The sequence below is a fragment of the Rhinolophus sinicus genome, chromosome 16, assembly GCF_057876585.1.
Source record: "Rhinolophus sinicus isolate RSI-liver-muscle chromosome 16, RSI-T2T, whole genome shotgun sequence".
NCBI classification, from domain to species: domain Eukaryota; kingdom Metazoa; phylum Chordata; class Mammalia; order Chiroptera; family Rhinolophidae; genus Rhinolophus; species Rhinolophus sinicus.
Window position 1 is genome coordinate 9,996,801 of NC_142516.1, and position 21,229 is coordinate 10,018,029.

General features: G+C 42.2%; 1 protein-coding gene across 12 annotated transcripts in view; it reads left to right on the forward strand.

The window, feature by feature from the left end:
- Positions 1 to 339: 339 nt before the first annotated feature.
- The window catches only part of DENND1A (DENN domain containing 1A), a 472,628-nt gene continuing 451,738 nt past the window's right edge, over positions 340 to 21,229 (forward strand). For 6 of the 12 annotated variants that reach the window (XM_074330985.2, XM_088793182.1, XM_088793187.1 and 3 more), the window contains exon 1: positions 342 to 586. In XM_074330985.2, the coding sequence (XP_074187086.1) occupies positions 570 to 586 (17 nt within the window). In that variant the 5' untranslated portion in view covers positions 342 to 569. Of the gene's footprint in view, positions 587 to 21,229 lie in introns of all 12 variants that reach the window. The other 6 variants (XM_088793181.1, XM_088793185.1, XM_088793183.1 and 3 more) reach the window with 4 other exon arrangements.

A 21,229-nucleotide genomic window follows, 5' to 3' on the forward strand; every position in this document is an offset into this window, starting at 1 on the left:
CTAGGCCAGAGCTGCTGGGTGGGAGAACTCCATAGGGGAGGAAAGGGTGACGGTTTCTTCATGTGAGCTCTGGGGTCTCGGAGGGATGAGGATCTTTCAGGGGATAGTAGGTGGAGGTTTCTATAACAGTGGTATGGAGGTCTTTAGGGGCCTGCACGTGTAAAGCACGATGCACCGACGTTGAAGAGTCAGTGGGCGGAAGCACGGTCCCCGCCCCCACCGCCCTCAGGCGGCCCCGCCTCCCGCGAGCGGACTACACTTCCCGGCAGGCCCGGCGGGCGGCGGCGGCGCGGGAGGGAGGGGGCAGCGGTGTGAGAGGTGGAGGGGGCGGCGCGCGCCGGGCACGCGCGCCGGCGACCATGGCGTTCGCCGGGCTGGAGCGAGTACATTAACCCCGGGAGGCGGCGGCGGCGGTGGCGGCGAGGGAGCGAGCCTCAAGCGGGCGGGCCCAGCCTGAGGGAAGGGAGGAAGGGGCGGGGAGAGCGCCAGAGGGAGGCCGGTCGGCCACGGGCGGGCGGGCAGCGCAGCGCCGAGCGGGGCCCGCGGGCCCATGAGGAGGCCCGGGGACCATGGGCTCCAGGATCAAGTGAGTGCGGCCAGGCCGGGCGGAGCCGGGCCGGGCGCGGGGCGGTGAGGCCGGGCAAGGGCTGCAGGCCATGGGCCGCGCGGGGGACTTGTTGCAGGGACCCCAGGGGCGCCCCGCGTGCCGGCGTCACGCGGGGAGGGGGACGGTTGCCATGGCGATCCAGGGAGGCGCGGGGGCGGGGTGCGCGCGGGGTGGAAGGGCGCGCGGGTGGTCAGGTGTCCCCATCTCACCTGAAGGCGGGAGTAGCTGAGATTAATTATTAGGTGGCCTCGTCCCTGTGGAGATGGCGAGCCTCCGAAAATGGTCACACAACTGTTGGGGGAGGGCGAGAAATCTCCGGAAGCAACTCCCCAAACGTGTGTGATAGGGTCGCCTCTGAGAGTTGGGCAGGTATTGAGAGGTTGCAGCCCGGCTGCTTAAGGCCTGCGGCCCCCACAAAAGTCGCGTGAGGCTGTAAGAGTGAGGGGCCACTCCTGGACTTAAGGTCTGGATGGCCTGGGGTGAAGGCCCTTTTCTCTCTTCTGTTTCCCCCTCCTGTCCATGAACGTCTCCACACAGCAAGGGCCGAAGGCTGTGAAGGAAGATACCTCTGTGCTGTAACTGAGCACCTGATCTTGATCATTGCTGGAAAGCCTTTGTAATCCAATATGGCAAATTCCCTCATTCATTCACCTGGAGTCTCTGATGGAGATTAGTTTTCCTGGGAAATTGTTGGTACATCAGACTTCAGAACCCATTGAAACATTGTTACCCTCCTTCTGGACTTAGAAGTTGACTTTGGAAAGTGCAACTTTGATGCAGTGCATTTTGGGTGTGTTGTTTTGGACTCTATCTCCCCTCCCAGCCAGGTCCTCTTTTTGCCTCTCCCTTCCTCAGCCTCCAGAACATGCCTTATCTCTAATGACTAACAAATGTGCACTTTTTCTCTATGAGTAATAGAATTGTTTAAGGGCACTTAAAAACAAAGTTGACAGCATAGGCTTTTCCTTAGAACAGCTTTCATAGGACACTTGAAACCTGCTCACAAAAAAGTCTGTGGAATGTTTATTTCAGCATTTTGAGAATCACGCTAGGGAAGTTTGAAAGGGGAAGGGCCTTAGGGACGGAATCTAACAATTATGCAAATATTGCTACCTTGTCCAGTTGATGCCCATGCAGTGTGTGACCTTCGCTCAGCCTTGTGGTCCCCTCACTGGCCCAGGCTTCCAGTCGCAAATTGTGTCTCATAGTATGTGCTGCAGCAGCCCCGAGATCTCTGCTAAATGAAGCATGAGTTTGCTTATGATAATGAAAATGGAAGAGTTGGATGAGCACAGTTAGTTCTTGATATTTGTGGAAATGGGAGGGAAAAGCTAGAAGCGTGCTCCAAATAAGAGCTTAAGAGGCTCGGGAGGTAAAAAGACGCAGTTGGTGAAGCGCTGGGATTAAAGAGGCACTCCAAGTTTAGCTCCTGCTTCCAAGAGTTGTAAACTTGGATTTCAATGGCACTTAGAAGCACTTTCTGAAAGCCACCTTAGAGTTGCAGAGTATTCTTCTGAGGATGCTTACTCTTCTTGTCACAGAGAACTTCAGAAACTTGCCTGATATGAGGCAAGCAGTGTCAGAACCAGCATGAAAATCTAACAAGTAGTAGTTCCCATGACAAGGCATTAGGTCTCTGGCTCGCTTGTGAAGATCGCAGGTTGACAAATACATTTCTTGAGTGTGTTTTGTGGAACCCATCGCTACTGTCCAAGCAGTTGGGCAAGCGAACTTACTAATGCACGGAATTGTATCATGCGTGGAATTAGTATGAAGAATAGCCTTCTTGATCTTGAAACTAGACTCCTCTGTTAAAAATGTAGGCATGGGAAATACGTTAGCTTTACTTGTGAGACTGAAAGAGAATCCGAAGAGAGAAGGTATGAAAAGTATTTGTGATTGATGGTGACTGCTGACTCTGCAACTTCTGCCTGCAGCCAGGAGTGGGGTGGTGAGGAAACCATCCCTGTAGGTGCAGCCCTAGTTGTTGGAGGAAACAGAGCTTTGATTACTAATGACGGGTCCATCCTGACAGCAAAGAACGGACTTAGCTCCAGGTGATCACCTGGCTGACGTGAAATCTTAAGTGTGTGGGCTCCATTGTGTAGGACAGTCTTGGGGGTGGGGGAGTAGAGGGCACAGAGCACGCTGGGGTCCCTCTGAGCAGGAGACCACTGTGGCTGCCTGTGTTTTCTCTGGCTTGTCTTTGATGCTATGTGACTGAGATGTGGAATCAGAACTGGGTTCAAATTCCAGCTCTTTTGTCTATTGACTGTGAAAGTTTCTACAAAAAGTACCTGGTTCACCCTGAGGGTGGAATGGGGAAGACTGTTGTTGCAGGGGCGTTATCAGCAGTAAATGCAGTATCACTATGACTGCGGGGCCCATGTTAAAAACTCAGTAAATTGTTAGTTTTCTTTTATACCATCTCTATCAAAAGAATAAGGAAACGGGTGTATTTTACAGAACTATCAGAGAACCATATGTTTCAGTAATGGAGAAGAAAGTTTGATGATCAAGGAGTTAGACTGTTAACATGCAGGATAGAACTTAACATTCTTTCATTAAGAAATAAAACTGATTAAAAGCAACCTGTGTCATTGTGAAGCTGGCGTCTGCCCTCTGATCAGTAGTGAAGCCGTTGAGTTGCTAGGCACAGGTGTTGAGGTTTAGTGCCTGATCAGACTTCCCTTCGAGCTAAGGCTGGCTGAGCACAGTCTGTCAGGCATGGTGGTAATGCTTTATGGGAACCGTTTCATCACATCCTCACTGCCCAATGCTGTAGGTACTATTAACCACCTTTTAAAAAGGAAAGGATGGGAGTTGCTAGGCCTAAGATCAGATGCCATCTCCAGGAAGCCTTCCCTGATGCCCGTTGTCTCTGCCCCCAGCCTAGGCCAGGTGCCTCTCATCTTTGTCCCCCAGCCTAGGCCAGGTGCCTCTCATCTTTGTCCCCCAGCTCAGGCCAGGTGCCTCTCATCATTGTCCCCCAGCCTAGGCCAGGTGCCTCTCATCTTTGTCCCCCAGCCTAGGCCAGGTGCCCCTCATCTGTGTGGCCCCTTGTGTTTATCAAGTATTAAATCCAGTTCATTGTCTGTCTACCATACTAAGCCTGACATAAGCATTTTGAGAGAAGGCCCTGCTTGTTTGTCTCGAGTTCCCTATGTCAAACCCAGTCCTTGACACATGAGGCTGTTTAGGAAGAGTGTATGGAATGCATTTAAGAAATACCGTAGGATCTAAATGAAGATCTAACCTAAGGCTCTGAGTTGAGTGTACATAGAGTTAAAAGGACAATTTGCTGCTTGAACTCTTGAGGAGGAAGAGTTTTTATGTTTTATAAGTTTATGAGCCAAATTGCCCTGGTCTAGGCAGACAGTTCCTTATGTTTCCTAAAGCGTGTTCAGTTCATGTTCATTTTAATAGAGGAACATTGTCTTGCTTCGAACCAAACATCTTGACAAGAGGAAGGAGAAGGTCACCAGTATGCAGGTAGTAAGTACCCTGGAAAGCTCCTAAACCTTCAACTTGAACAGACATTTATCTGGGGGATAAACAGAGCAGTGGCAACTGGCGTCTTCGACAGGGATGTTTAAATCTTATTTAGTATTTGAGTGTTCCCCGTGGACTGGAATGTGGTTAATATGAAGCAATTTAACTGATAATGCAGACACAGCAGGAAACTGTGTGGCAGTTTAATATTGCTTGTGGTGACATCCTAGAAATTGTTTCCAGGCACCAACGGCAGGAAGTGGATTGAAAGTAATGGAAGGAAGTATTCTAAGTGACTTTGAAGGCACCTGACATTTATGGTCTTAGGAAAGCATACTCAAAGATTTGAAGGCATGGGGACAGGACAGGGCTTTGTGGTGGTGGCTGTTCTGCATCGGCTGGTAGACCTGTCTTCTGTCCCTGTCAGACTGGGACGTCTGTGAGGTTGGTGATGAAGATATTTATGTACTTACTCACTGTAGAACCAAGAAGAGTGTCAAACACATATTATGCACTCAGTAAATGTTAGTTATTATTATCATAGTTGGTGGTAGTATTATACTATGTGCCCAGTAATATGCTAGAAACTACCGTGTTTCCCCGAAAATAAGACCTAGCCAGACCATAAGCTCGAATGTGTCTTTTGGAGCAAAAGGTAATATAAGACCTGGTCTTATTTTACTATAAGACTGGGTCTTTATAATATAACATAATATAATATAAATAATATAAAATATAAAATAATATAATGCCGGGTCTTATATTAATTTTTGCTCCAAAAGACACATTAGAGCTGGTGGTCCGGCTAGGTCTTATTTTCGGTGAAACACAGTAGGACATAGAAATGAAAAGATTCTTCTTTGCTTTAAGGCTTTCCAAAGTAGAAAGACAGAAATGTAAAACAAAATCATGTCCCTCCAGGTGCCCCCGCCCCAGTGTAGTACAGTAAGGTCATTGTTAGCTGGAGATGCAGCCAGTGATGAATAGATGAGTACGTGGAGGAGAGACTGCCTTCCTGGAGGCTCAAGGAAGGAAGACGTCATCAAGAGGATAATGTGTTAGTTGAGACAGGAGAGATGAGGAAGGGTGTGAAAGGGGTAAGTGGTGGCCTAGGGAATGGAGGCCGTGGTGACGGCGGCGGCAGTGGCATTGCAGTGGTGGCTGCCTCAGTAGGAGGAGCAGTATGTGTGAGGAAGAGGTATATTAGGGAAATAAAGATACGAATTACCATTTATCAGGCACTTGAATGCCTGGAATTGTGTTAGACATTGGGAATTGTAATGGTGAATAATACATACTTGTTCCCTGTCTCATTGGAGCTTACAGTCTGGTGGACCTGACATAAAAAACCCCAAATCAATTCACATAAAGCTGTGAATGTGCTATAAAGGAAACAAGCACGATGCTAAGAGAGAATGATGGGAGAGGCTGTCCTATTTTAGATAGAGAGGGAAGGCTTACTGCAGGGATGACATTTGAGCTGAGACTTAAAAAGGGTGAGAAGTCATTATTATGTAAAGAGACTGGGCAAGACTTCATTCAGGCGGAGTGAAGAGGATATTCAAAGGCCTGGAGGTGTATTTCAGGGACTGAGAGAAGGCCAGTGGGTTTGGGCAGTGACTGGTGGTGGAGAGGTGTGAGGTAAGGTCACAGACACTGGGGCCTGAGCAGGGTCTTGTAGGCCATGGTCATCCGAAACAGCTTTAAGTTATGAGTCATATACCATCAAATTGAGTCTTTTAAAGTGTATGATGGTTTTTGGTATGCTCACAAAAGTGTGATTCCAGAACATTTTCGTCACTCCTGAAATCCTGTACCCATTGGCGGTCACTCCCCCTCAAACCCTCTCAGTCCTACGTAGTCACTAATTATAGTTGCTGTAGATTTGTCCGTTCTGGGCATTTCTTATCAATGGAATCGTACAATATATAATCCTTTGTCTTTCATGTAACAATGATTCTAGAGTTTATTCGTGTTATAGCATATATGAGTATTTCATTAATTTTTCTTGTTGAGTAATATTTCATTGTATGGAGAAACCACATTTTATTCATCCATTCTTCAGTTGTTAGGTGTTTGGGTGGCTTCCACTTTTTTACTGTTATGAATAATGTTATGAATATTTGTTTTCATTTCTCTTGGGTATATACCTAGGAGTGGACTTGCTGGATCGTATGGTAACTCCGTTTAAGAAACTGTTGAACTGTTTTCCAAAGTAAGTGGACCACTTTGTGCAAAGTGGTACATATCTCATTGTGGTTTTCATTTGGTCCAAATGAGTTGTGTAGAAAGTGAAAGAGCAGAGTAGACAGAGATAGGTTTCTCAGGAAGAGGTAGAAACTTGGACTGAAAGAAAGGTGAGATTTGGAGAAGGGGTTTCTAGAGGAAGAACAGTGGAAGTTATATGACTTGGAAGTGGGAATAAACGCCTCATTGTTTTCTGGTCCAGAGAAGCAGCCTTGCCTTCTTCAGATAGCTCTGTACAGTCTTTTTTCGCTCTGCTCGTGAAAGGATCCCGTTACCAAAATGCACCGCAGGTTTGCTGCTTTTGGAGACCTGTGTGTAGCACAGCCGACGTGTCTCCCTACTGTGGGGTAAAACTAGGAGTTGAAATGTGACTTCCCCTTCCTCAAGGGGCTTCTCCCTCTGTCTCATCTCTTTGCTCTCCCCACCCCACCAGTCCCCCTAGGAGACAGCACAAAGACTTGGGGTGGTGGGATAAAAGTCTTGTTGGAGACTGAGCTCCCCGTTGTTAGGCCCAGAGTCAGTCACTTGAATTATCATGACGTTTTTGGAAGATGTGTTGGTGCAACTCCATCATTCTAACCTTAGCCATTGCAGTCAACTTGGAGAGGTTTGCACAGCGGAGAGGAAGGTTGAAACAAGGAAGGTTAAAACCTGGAGAATTGCTGTAGGAAAATATGTTTTTTTCAGGCAGTTAAATTGGTGTGTAAGCTCCTGGCTGGAATTCTGGTTGTGGGTTGCAAAGGTCCAGCGTTTTTCCTGGCCCTAGGAGGAACTAATCTCTGGATTTGCAACATCCTTTTGCTTAAAAGGATTTTGTTGGGAAATGGAAAGATAAACAAGGGAGAAAAATAAACCAGAGACCGAAACTAAGTTGGCTTCTTCTACTTTTATGGGAATTCATACCCATTCTTCCAAATATTTAGGACTTGAAAAGGAACCAAGTAACGGAAATAACAAAAGTATGTTCAAAATATATAAGTTCCTATGGCAAAGATAGGTTACATTTCAAAAGTTCATTTGTAAGTTGGTTAATGGCATTTAGAATGTGTTTTTCTCTTAGAGACCCTGCTATGTACAGATCAGTGGCTGTCAAGAATAGGGCTCCTGACCACTGTGCTGTACACCTGACGCTGACGCTGCATAATATTATATGTCAGCTATAATTTATTATGTCTGTATAGTCACGGGACATGGAGTACAGCATAGGGAATAGAGTCAATGGAATTGTAATAGATATGTATGATGTTAGAGGGGTGTCAGGGGCGGTAGATTGGGGGAGGGGGTTACCCCTTTGTGAGGGGTGAGATGTCTAAGAAAAAGGACTTACCAGGTTTAGGGAACTGTGTGTGCGAAAGACATAGGGAGGTCACGGATAGCTGAAATACAGGACATGCGGATAAAGATGATAGGAGATGAAGCTGAAAAAGCAGACTTGTGCCGCTGGGACATGATGCCATTGAAGGGCTGAGCTGGGAGTGTAATATGATCAGATTTGGGTTTTTAGGAAGATTGCTGTGACTGCGGCAGTTTAGAGCAGTCGATATCTCTGGCTTGTGCAAGATGATCCACTGGGGTGTGAGAAGAATATGTTAGAGCTTATATGTGTTTTCATAGCAACCTTTGGAATTTTTGTTTTTGTGTTTTCTAATGTATAAGTATAGCAAGACATACATAAATAAGTATAGGCGTATCTGTTGTAAGCTCAGATTTTTTACTGATAGCAAGGAATGCATGGGGAAAATTGAAGACCATTGGTTTATGGAACTTTGTTATAGTTTATACTGCAGAAGATGAAGGTCGGAAGGAAGGTTTTGGTTGGCGAAATAAAAGGATGGATTTGAGAGAGATGTTAGGTAGAATTGACAAGAGTGGGTGACAAATTACATGTAAGAGGCGAGAGAAGAATCAAAGATGACTCGCTAAGGTTAGCAAAGTTATAAATGAATGTTTGGAATCTGAGGACTGGTTATATAATGTGTTTGCTTCTCTGGGGAAAAGTGGAAAGTTCTGATTGGGAGAAAGCATTTTAGTCTGCAGTGAGAAAGGAAGAAATCTTCAAGGGCTCCATAATGAATGTGTGCGCTTTGTTAGGTGAGTAAGATTTAAAGTGGGCTGGGCCAGGTTGCTGGGAAAGAGAGAGAAAAAAATAAACTTTTGAACTCACTTGAGCCACAGGAAGGGTTTCAGGGATGTGCCATTGATCTTGCCTAGGCTGTATGAATCAAAAGGAGGAAGGAAACCAATCTCAGGAGAGATATTTGACTCCAAGCAAAACGTTCGTTCTTATACTCCAGGGCGGGCGAGGAGATGCGGGTTTGAGTCCCCAGAACCTCACGTAATTTCATCTGAATTCTAAGTTTCTGAGCTTCAGTTTTTTTGATTTTTGTTTTTAATTTATAAAAGGGAACTAATAAATTCACCTATACGGTTGTTGTGAAGATTAAAAGCAGTCTTGTGTCTGGCTCTCAGCAGAGAAATGACTGTTTAGTAAATGGAAGCTTTTATTACTACTGCTTGGGGAGGGTGGGATACACTTGTCTGAACAACCTGGACTTAAAGATGTCAAAAGAAAACAAGTGTTCCTTTTCCTAGTTTTTATTTTTTAAGACATAGAGAAAGGATTTGCTTCCTCTGCGAGTATGTGAGGATGATGTGTTGTATGTTTTGCTGAATATATTTGAAGGCTTGCTATCCTGATATATGCAAAGCACTAGTTCCCTTCCTGGTTGGGAGAAAAAAAACTTAAAGTCTTCTAAGAGATAATATGAGCATGCAAATAATTAGAATGATAATATTTAAGAACATTTTATGCCTCCTCACAAGTACTTGAAGATTTTATTCAATTTTATAAAAGACTTTTATCATTTATATTTCTCTCTGTTTAGCTGGTGCTGCTGTTCATTTCTAGTCTTTTAAATATAACTTCTCATTTCTTTTTCCTGGCTGCTTAAAATTATTTTTTAAGTTTCGTATTTTGGAAGATTTGAAACATCTATGAAAGTAGAGAGCATAGTATGAGCCCCTAAATGTCCATCACTCAGTTTCAACACTTATTAATTTATAGCTTACTTAGTTTCATTTATAGATAACTGACCATAAACTAACTCCCTCCCCCGCTCTCCAGTCCTAGATTACTTTGAAGCAAATTCCAGATGTCATGTCTCACCTTAAATATTTCCATGTGTCTCTAAAAGATAGATATTCTTTTTAAAAAACATGATATCACACCTGAAAAATTTCCTTTATATCATCAAATATCTAGTTAGTGCTCAGAGTTTTTTAGTTAATACCATTTTGTTTTTATTTCCAGCAGTTGATTTGTTTGAATCAAATAAGGTCATATTGCAATTGGTTGATAGGTATCTCGTGAGTTTCTTTTCCCCCACTTGCTATTTATTGAAGAAGTGGGTTATTTGTCCTGTATAATTTCCATTGCATTGTGTTTAGTACGTCTGTCCCCTTTATTTCCCACAAATTGGTAGTTAGATTTAGTGACTTCATCAGTGCAAGTTCATTTTCTTGGCAAGAATACTTAAAAGCTGGTGATAGGTACTTCCGTCAGGAGGCACGTTGTGTCTACTTAGTTCTCTCTTTGAGTCCTAATTTATCAGGGGCTGTAAAAGGGGGATACTTTGTTTTTATCATTTCTTCTTCATATTAGCCAGAATACTTCTATGAAGGAAAACTTCCCCATATCAGCTATTTGGTTACCCTGAGGAGGTACAGTTCATATAAGAAAGACTGGATAAATATTTGAGTCCCTTTGTTCATTTTTCAAACTGAGGTAGTTTCCTAGCATATTGCAAAAGTGACTGATTTTTATTTCAGGTATCACTTTAACACACAGATGTAAACCCCTTTGCTGTATTTCAGTCACGGTGTTTATCCTCGTGATGTTCAATTTGTCCTATCATTGTCTAGTTGGGGCTTCTTCCATTTAACTTCTAGGGTGTCCTTGACAGGGTCCCAGGAGGTTTTAAGAGCTCCCCTGCCTTTGGCATGACAAGATGTTCCAGGCTCATCTGGATGTTTCCTGCTCCAGACCTGTGTTCTGCTGTTTCTCTAAGGAGTCTTGCTTCCTTTTGGTGGGGAATGGTATTAGCGATTACAGTCTGGGTTTTAGGACTTTTGTTTTTCTTTTTTACTACTAGGTGAGTCATTACTTCTAAGCTTCTCCAGGGGTCAGAACTAGGAAGTGTATGTTTGTGTTTTTGTTGTATGTGTATTTTTTAAAGGTAAACAACATGTTCATATTGATATTTCCAACAAGAGACTATATAGCATTTCTATTAACCTCATCACTCTTACATCTGAAATCTCCTATCACTCATACCAAAAGTCCCAATTTCTAGTGACACCAGTATAAGTACTCTTTTGCTTTATCCCACAATACACACACAACTCAGTAGCAAGTCCAAGATTACCGAAAACAAGTTTTTGTTTTTATTTGGCAGTTCTTTTTGTCCTTAGAGTATATCCCCTGGGAATGTATAGTCTATATATATATATATATATATATATATATATATATATATATATATATATATATATATATATATATGTAGTTTTGCATTTACTTACACAAAATAGCACAGGGAATACCAGCCCTGTATAGAGAGCAGCCCAGGACATCACACGAGTACTTCATCCTCTTGTTGGCAGACAGAAGCTCTACTTTGCAGCTTTCATGAGGGCCGGGACCCGCCTGGGAGCTTTCACCTTGCCGCTGACCTTGGTCTTGTTGCTAGGCTCAGAGCAGCAGAGCCTGGCACGCTGGCAGTGTTGTAACAAGCATATCTCCCAAGCTTGGGACTGATGCCTTTCAGGACCTTGAGCTTGACAGAAAGACCCTGATGGTCTTAGTTTTATTGGTCTGCGTCTTCTTTAGACCTTTCTTGTGTTTCTTGATAAAGTTCAAGATCCTTAAGAACTTAGGTTCCACCTCCTTAAAAGATATCCTTATGATTAGGGCTATTGATGCCATTTTGGTGCCATTTTGGAACTGTTTCTGCGTGGTGTGGTTCTTGGACTCGGCCATGTCTGCTTTGTTGTCTGCAGCCCAGAAACTTCCTGAGACTAGAAAAGAAAGAGCCTTGTCTGGGTTTTGATTTTTTTTTTTTTTTTATAGTATTCTCAACTCCCTACCCCTTGTTTCTAAATCCTTCCCTCCCTTGCATTATTTATTTGATCATATCTTACTTTTTTCCAAACTTGAAATCATACTAGCAGTTTTATCTTTTTCCCTTTTCCTGGTGGTTTCTCCCTACCTTCCTGTTCTGATCTGTATAAAGTCATCTGTACTGTTATAATCCTGGAATGTCCCTTCACCACGCTCCTATTTCATTATTTCCTGGCCCCTGTGTTGTTTTGTTTTGTTTGCTGCAGTATATATTCAAGTTCTTACTGGAGACATCCACGCCAGTGGACTTGCAGAAAGGGTGCATTTGAGTTCTGGAATGTCTGAAAAATGTTTACTTTCTCACACTTGATCAATAGTTTATATAGTCATAGATTTCTAGGTTGAAAACCTTCTCATAGAACTGGCTGTTTTCTCATTTTCTTTTAGCTGGCTTCCTCTGACATTGCTCCAGAAGTGGCAGGGGCATTCTGCCTTCTTACTGCCAGGTTGGAGTATATGTCTAGGTTCTCTGCTCAGCCTTCCTTGACACCAGGGTGGGGGTGGAGAGCTGGCTCCCCAGGAGCTTGATACCGCCCCAGCTGGGGGGAGGAGTGCCTGGGAGTCCAGGCTCCACAGGCTCGCAGAAAGCACATTGAGGGGGTCCTCCTGCCTGCCCAGTGGGTCTGCTGCAAGTCCTGGCTCTCTACCTGGCAGGGGCACTGTTACAGCCTCGTTGGTGAAGGTGGAAATCTAGGGGCCCTCCCTGCTCGTCCTTTGCTGACTTGAGTGATGGGGAGACCACACAGCTTTTTCTGTGGTGTTGACTGCAGTGTTTGGTGGTTATTTTCTAAAAGTTTCTCGACTTGTTAGGCTGCCTGTTTTCCGGTCCTTTGGCTACAGAGAGCTGACTTTTCGCTGGAACTTTTTTGGGTCTGCATCAAGTGGTGTTTGTGCTGCCAGCTTTAGTCATGAATGGCTGCTGAATTTTATTAAACTTTTTTTCTACATCTATTGAGATGGTCATATGATTTTTTTTTCCTCCCTGTTAATGTGGTGAATTACATTTATTTTCAGATGTTAAACTAATTTGGCATTCCTGGGATATACCCTTTTGGTTATGATTTATTACCTTTTTTATATGTATTACTGGATTCAGTTTACTAATATTTTTTGTTTGCATCAATACTCATAACAGATTTTGGCTATAATTTTCCGTTCTTGTAATGGTCTTATTAGATTTTGGTATCAAGGCTATGCTGGCCTCATAAACAAGAAGAGGACTATATTAAAAAAACTATTATAAAATTGGTATGGTTTTTAGTGTAAATGCTTATCTGTGTTTTCCTGTAATGTGAGGGGATAGGTAACCCTTCTCTTCCTCCTCCAGGCTCACGAGGTCTGACAATTAAGTTCGTGAACTTGTTGCAATGATGTCGCTAACCTTTTTTCATATCAGAGGGATTATTCTCTATGAATTTGTACCAACTGGACAGTTAACCAAGTTTACTATTTGGAAGTGCTGGAAAGGCTGCGTGAAAAAGACAAAAACGACCTGAACTTTTCACCAACAATTCATGGCTCTTGCATCACGACAATGCACCAGCTCACATGGCACTGTCTGTGAGGGAGTTTTTAGCTAGTAAACAAATAACTGTATTGGAACACTCTCCCTACTCACCTGATCTGGCCCCCAATGACTTCTTTCTTTACCCGAAGAAAGAGGAAATATTGAAAGGAAGACATTTTGATGACATTCAGGACATCAAGGGTAATACTACGACAGCTCTGATGGCCATTCCAGAAAGAGTTCCAAAATTGTTTGGAAGGTGGACTAGGCACTGGCATCGGTGCATAGCTTCCCAAGGGGAGTACTTCAAAGGTGACCGTAGTGATATTCAGCAATGAGCTATGTAGCACTTTTCCCAAGGATGAGTTTGAGAACATAATTGTCAGACCTTGTATATGCAGATTTATTTTACTTTTTTGGCTGAAGAATTCACTGTGAAGTTATAGTCCCATGATGTTTTATCTCTTAATATTGTAGTGTATATTTCCTAAGAACAAGTATATTCTATATGACCACAATACTTTTATCACAATCAAGAAATTTCACATTCATGCAATATTATCTAACATACAATCCATCTTCAAAATTTCCCATTGTTTGAATAATGTCCTTTGCAGCTCTGTGTTTGCCTGGGTCCAATTAGGGATTATATGTTGCAATTATTTAGTTGTTATGTTTCTAGTTCCCTTTCATTTAGAATAGTTCTTCTGCCCTTTTTTGTTTCGGTCTGTGACATTGTCTTTTTAAAGAATCCAGACCAGTTGTTTTGTAGAATGACCCACATTTAGGGATGTGTCTTATTGTTTCCTATGCCTAAGTTCATGTTTAAACATTTTGGCAAGAATACCAAATAGTTAATGTGTCTAATGCCACGCATTTTTATTCTCCAGGAAGTCATTTTTCTTCCATCCTTTCTTAAAAAGGCTCTTATTTGTTGCCTTTTTATCCTCTTCTTTTCTCTCCCTGTAGCTTTCGTTCTTTTTTCTTTTTCTTTTTTGGGGGGTTGATAATGACTGTGTTATTTGTTTATTATTTTTTTTAAATTTTATTTTTCAATTATAGTTGACATTTCCCTGTAGCTTTCTGTTCCTATTTTGTAGAAGTCATGTTGTTTCTGTTCTATTTAAGGATGGCAGTTTCCTGAAAGATATTTCTAAATCATTTTCTGAGTTATTCTTCTTCCAAGAGATGATGTTCTCTCTTCCCTCTTTGTAATATTTTTAATTCTTAAAGTCTCTTATTTTCCGTATGCTCTTGAGCAAGGTGAGCTCTGTCTAGATTTGCTGTTTGCCACAAGTGGGGTGAATGGGTTACCATGGACACTGTGCCTGTGGGTGATGGTTAGGTCCCCTTCTCAGATCTGTACTGAAGAACTGGTTCATGGTCATTGTTCACAGTTGAATTTCTGGTCACCAGCAGGGGTTTGTATTCCTGAGGTAGAATTTTATTCACTGCCTGATACTCGCATACTCTCTGAATCTAAAATTCGCAGTGCGTACTCTTAGGGTTGTTCTTGCTCTCTTAGCACTGTACTTTTTGGTGTACTTTTTGTGTGTAATTATTATAACCAATGTAACTAATTTTATTCAGTGCTTTTTTTTTGAGGAGGGCGCAGCTCACAGAGGCCCATGCAGGGATCCAACCAGCAACCTTGGTGTTATTACGTAGCACCATGCTCTAACCAACTGAGCTAACTGGTCACCCCCAATGTAACTAATATGAAAATTAATTCAAGAGATTAGGTAGCTCCCCCTCCATATTAAAGTGTTTGTGTGTGTGTGTGTGTGTGTGTGTGTGAGAGAGAGATCAATGAGTATAACCAGGATTGAAGAGTAGAATGACTGAAGGTAGGCAGACACATTAACCTGTTATACTAGAAGAGAGGTAACGAAGGCTGATACTGGGGTATTTCCTTTTGTTTTGTACCACACTACCGTTATTGTGTTATATAAGTCCAAGTATCAGTGAGAGTTGTTAAAAGTAATATCAGAATATTAGAAAGTGTTTACAACCAGATGGATGATGACTTCAGGGGTTGTAACCTGGGTGACTGACAGTTAGCATTAAAAATAGGGGAATTGAGGAGATTTTCTGGAGAAATCATTGGTTTTATTTGGCTTATATTGAATGTGAGGTTACTATCTGTGGGGAGCTTTTGGGGACAGTTGAAATTAGGACCTGAAGGTCATGAGAGAGGTGGCAGCTAAAGATGTAGTTTGGGAGTCAATTACAGAATGATGAGGAATGAGAACTAAAGAAATTGCATGACTATTTAGTAGGTGGATAGAGAGCAGGAGGGAGGGAAAGAGCCGTAAGATGCTGGGGACATCTCACATCCTAAATCTAAATGTCAGGTCTTGTTGACTTATGCTCTCATCTCCTTCATTGCTGCCCCTTGGTCCAGGTTCTCTTACCTTAATGGCTGTCATTCCTCCTGACTGGGTTCTCTACCACTGTCGCCTCTCTCCAGTCCAGTCTTTATGTAGCATCCAGAGTGAGCCTTCCAAAGGGCAAATCTGATATGTCAGTTCACTGCTAAAACCCTTCAGTCGCTCCCCATGCTTCCGGATTAAAACCGACATCCCTAACATGGCTTCCAAAGCCCTTTAACATCTTGACTCTGCCTATTAATATAAAAACGGTAATGCCTAACATTTATTGGACTCTCCTGGATATAAGTACTTATTCTAAGTACTTTACATTTGCTACATCATTGACTCTTCATACTTAGTCTTTCAATTTACCCTCGTTAATAACCCGATGGAGAAGGTATTGCTGTGATTCCCATTTCGCAGATGAGAAAGACACAGAGATTTCCACTTGTCTTAGCACTAACACGTGGGGAGCTAATAACTTCTCATGCAGTATGCTATTTAATCCTCGCCATAATCCTGTGAGGGAAGGAGTATTATTATTACCACCTTTTATTAATACAAATGAGGTGACTAAAGCTAGAGGTGTTTGCCCAGAGAACACAAGCTATGGATGGTCGAACTGGGACCGGAGCGCATATCCATGTGACTCTCAGTGTGCTCTCTCCTCCTCCTTGTCTGATCCCAGTCTCATCCATAGCACCCCTCACTCACCTCCTACCTCTACGCATACAGGCACACACCCTTGGTTAACGTCTAATCATTTTTCAGGTTTTAGCTCAGATGGCGCTCTGGAGAGACCTTCTCTCAGCATCCCCTTTAGCCTCCCTGCTGCACTTGGAGGAGAGTTGCCCATCAGGTCTGCCTATTACTGTTCTGTTCTTTGATTGTGTTTCCTATAGTCTACGAATTTCATGAAGTCAGGTACCGTGAGAGTCTTGCTCACTATAAACCTTGAGTGACTTGCATGGTATGTGGCACGTAGTAGATGCTCAGTTAATATACATTGAACAATTAAATGAATGTTTAACTCAAAGTAGAAGTTTGGTGTTGACTGGGTTTCATTCTTAAAAGAGTATGACTCGTAGTCTTTTCATATATTTAACTCTCAACTATTTATGATGGTTCCAAATAACTGATAATCCCCAAATCGTGTAGTGTTGGCAAATTCCCTTTGGGACTCTAAATATTTATATTTGTGTTATTTTTCTAAGGCTAATGCTGTTATGCTTTAATCCCTGGAGTAACTACTGATAATCAGCAGAGAAGACAGTCCTGAATGTGCTGGTTTGATTGGAGGATGCAGCCTGGGGTGCCTCATTTGCTGTGACTGCAATGCAAAGTCACTTACACTGGTCATTGAAAGTTGTTTCTACTCTCCCTGCAAGCTGCTTGTTCTCTTTGGTGCCAGAAGATAGGCAGTCATAGCCTAGAATTAAGGAGGAAGAAATTTGTAAAGTGTTCTGATCGCCCACTTCTTAATCGATTTTTTTTTCTCAGGCAAATTGGTCTGACCTTTCCCACCTTGGTCTGACTTCCTCTGAGGAAAAGTTTCACGTTGTGCAGAAAAGAATAATTTAGCAGGAATATGAGTTGCACATTTAGTTTGGTGGTGCTCACACATGTTCAGGTGATGGAGTCCCTAAAAGTCATGGTATTTTGTGGAAGACTATGAAATATTTATATGTCAAATATTGTTACATTTCCCCCCGAATCAGATACTATTTTATATTCTAGAATAGATAGGGAATAGCAGGTGAAAAAGGCTTAAGAAAAATGTATGGTATGTAAGCTTAAAATATCTTACCATATGTTGTCATGCAAATTGGGCAGAGGCCATTGTTGGCCCCTTAGTCTGTTTCCCAGGCCCCCAGTGTTTCAGGTAGCCTTGCTGGGGAACTGGTACATTAACTGACTATAGAGGAGAGAAGAGAAGCTGAAGTGAAAGGTGGTGATATCAAGGTTTCTAATTTGGGAGCATCAAAATACCACCGACAGAAACTTCTGAGTCAGGAGGAGAACTGGCAGTGAGGTCAAAAAGAGTGAATTTGTTTGACTGTAAACCAATGATAGGCCGAGGAGAAATATGCAATCGGCAGTTAGAAAATAGGCTCAGTGCCTGTCACATAGTAAGGGCCTCAGTAAATGCTGGGCCACTGTTCCCAGGAAGGGAGGGAAGAGATTGGGAATCAGTAGCACGGCTGAGAAAGATGAAGCTGTGAGAGTTGTCTTCAGACTGAATATAGCGAAGCATGATTTGAGGTTTGAACCTGGGGGAGCAGAGGAGACATAGATGAGCTGTGTAGAATGCTGTTGGGAGGTCAGTGGGAATGGGAGTCCAGAAAAGATGATTTGGCTTCAGGGTGGGTTGTGGATGTCCTTTGAGAAAATGGTCTCGGGATGGTGATGCATTTATTTATCCATCCAAGGCAGAAATCCAGGAGTTATCTTTGATTTCTCCCATACCACTTGTCCCTGCAATACACATAAAGTGGTGTTAAATTTACCTTCTTAAGTGGGACACAAAAAAACAAACTATACAAGAATAATTGATAAACTGGACTTTATCAAAGTTAAAATCTTTTGCTCATCAAAAGATACTCTTTAAGAAAATGAAGACAAGCCACAGCCTTCTAACACACTCACTCATTTGACCACTTCTTTCTATTTCCACTGCTGCCTTCATTTACAACATATATCTAATTATGTATTTATATATAAATTCACTGTATAAACTTACAGCTCAATAAGACAAGCAATCCAAAGAAAAATGGGCAAAAGATTTGAACAGACACATTATTAAAGAAGATATAGAGATGGCAAATAAACATGAAACGATTCCTGGTGTCTTTGGCCATTAGGAAAATGCAAATTAAAACTCCCTCGAGAAAGCTCCAACACACTCAATAGAATGGCTAAAATGAAAAGACTGACAATACCGAGTGTTGGTGACGTGGAGCTCCTGGAACCCTCTGGCATCGCTGATGGACTCAGAGACGAGCCTTGGAGTTCAAAACCAACTTCATGGGGTCATTTTCCCGAGTTCCCCTCCCTCTGCTATCTCCTTGGTTCCCTGGCACTGCCTTTTAGTTTAGCTGCCAGAAAACCAGGGCTTTATTTACCCTGTTCTTCTGGGCACTTCCCATCTAGTCCAGACCTAACAGTGGGAGAACAGAGGAACAAATACTGGAATTTGCCCCCTGTTCTTAGTCACACTCCCGATTAGAGAGGAAGGTTCCTTTACTCACTGCTTTAGGTTCCTGTAGACCCCTTCTTTCCCACTCCTTCAGCCTGAACCAGAGAGCTTTTCCTGGAAATCTGTGGTGTCCACTTCAGGTTTTGGGCTGCCTTGAGTCCACGCAGAGTCTGCATGGACTCAAGGTGGTACTTTGAATTCAGTCTTCTACACCAGTCTGTCTCTAGTATTTCCTTTCTTGATCCCTCAAATAGCTGCTCCATGAATTGTATAGATGCTTTTTATAGTTGTAAAGGTAGAGTGGACCCATTACATTTTACTGGAACCAGAACTTCTGGATTTCTTTTTTATCTTGCTATGCAGTCATTGGGCTTCTTGAGTGTGTATCTGTTGTCAGTTTTGGAAAATTTTCAGACAAAGTACTTAGTGAAGATGGGAACCCCAACAAAATAAATAGAGCATTAAAACTAGCCATGGGTTATGCCCTATTTGCTTCTCCTTGTCTGGAATATTGATTAGTCTTACACTTTCTGTGTCTGTCTTCTGCATCTTTTGCTTTCTTTTTTTATAATTTCTATCTTTCTGAACATTCTGTATAATTTCTGTAAGTTTACTAATTCTCTCTGGGTGTACCTTTTCTGCCCTTAAGCCATCCATTAAGTTATTTTTTATTTTGAGAAATATTTTGTTCTTTTTCAGTTTTGTTTGATCATGTCAGTTTCTTACTCTGTTCTCATTTTCAATCCCTTTTATTTCTTTAAGCTTATTAAACATTTATTCCATATCCCATCTCTAATAATTCCAATATCTGAAGGCTTTAAAAGTCTGATTCTGCCATCTTTTATTTCTGAGGGTCTTACTTATGGGCTTTGCTTCCCTGAGGATTTTCTCATTTTTGCCCATGAGTTCATATCTCTTGGAACTTTTTGTGAGAATTATTTTGAGGCCAAGGCTGTAGTGAATTTTTTCCAGAGAAGATTTACATTTATTTATTTTTTTTGTTAGTGTTCTGTGGCCATTTTTAGTGTGACTACTTCAACTTAAATTTTTGACCATTCAGTAGCAATCCTTTATGAGGGCCAGCTTGTGGTTGAACTTGGCAGGAAGATTTTCCTTTCTTTCTCATAGCCAAGTTTTGAGACTAGTGGTTTTCATTATAGTTGCAGAGATTTGTGTTTGTGGTGTGTGTGTGTCTGTGTGCAGATGGGTTTCTGTCTTGATCCCCTTTGTAGTCCTCATTTATATTAAGAGGGAGGGGTATTTATTATACTTTCCACCTTAGGCTGAACCTTACTTTTGTCTTGTATTCCTTGCGCCCCATTAGATTGGGAAACTGAAAATTGCATTGGGCTACGTAAGTGCCTTCAAGGAGAAAGCTAGTTTTTGTGTTCTGGTTACCCTGTTGGGTGCCTATCTTCACTTAGTTCTTGGTCTTAATCTTATTTTCTTGCAAACTCATTAATGTATTTATTTGAGAAGATAAAAAAAAGTCCATTATTTACCATTGTTTTCAACGGAGGATCAGGAGGGTACTTAGCTTGTCCTATTGCCAGAAAAGGAATTTGCAGCTGCACTTTTTTCCAAGTTTCAGTTAGGCTGATTTAGTCGCTATTCTTCCAATTTTGCATGAGCATTTTATACGCCTGTACTTTGCTCAGGCTGTTTTCCCTGCTTAAAATCCCATATCTTCTCCCCCCCTCCCCACCCCAGCCAAATCCTGTTCATCCCGCAGTGTTCACTTCAAGTCCCACCCCTTGTAGATGCTTCTCTTGAACGCCCTAGCTCAGTAGTTCCCAGATGTTTGGAATGTTTGTACCAGTAAAAATCTTAAAAACAAATTTGTGGAGCCACATAGAGGTGATCATCTCTCACCATTAGTTTTGAAAAGAACTTACATTTTTGCATCAGAAAGCAGGAGGAACTAGATGCCAGATTAAGGACCGTTATAAAACTTGAGTTAAACACCTCTGAATGGAAAACACACAACACTGCCCCCGTTCCGCCTCATTTTGCTGCTGACCGGAAAGAGCCTCGCTGCAGACTGTCTACAGATAATCAGACCCACGGCCTTAGCACACAGTGAGGTCTTCAACTTGTGAGGCCATAATCATGTTTGACTGTTTACATTTTATTATGTTCTGTTTCCTGGGCTAGGTTGTAAGCTCCTTAAGAGCCATTATATGTATGTAGATTGCTCATAAATATGTGTTGAATGAGTTAAATTTAGATGCCTCCGATGATAGTTGAAACTTAGAAATATTTATAGAGCATACATCTGAGTAGATCACAGCTCTGAATGTTATTTCTTGAGGAAAAAGTTTTAATACCGAGTATGAATCACGAGTCTTACTCATCTTCAGGGAAATTCATTGCACAAATTTACAAAATGCTTGTTAAAAGCCAGGCCTTTTATTAGGGCTGAGACTACAGACATGAAGTGAACAAGGTTCCCAGTCTAGCCGGTAATGTGTATGTATAAGTAGAAAGCCGAGAATTCCACCTGGGAAGCCTTATAATAAAGCTTTGAAACAAGTTTTGTAACAATGTAGAGAGAGCAACTTAGTTTTGTAAGGGAGTCGGAAAGGTCCCCAGAGAGGAAGAGGCATTTGTTTGTTCATTCATTTATTCA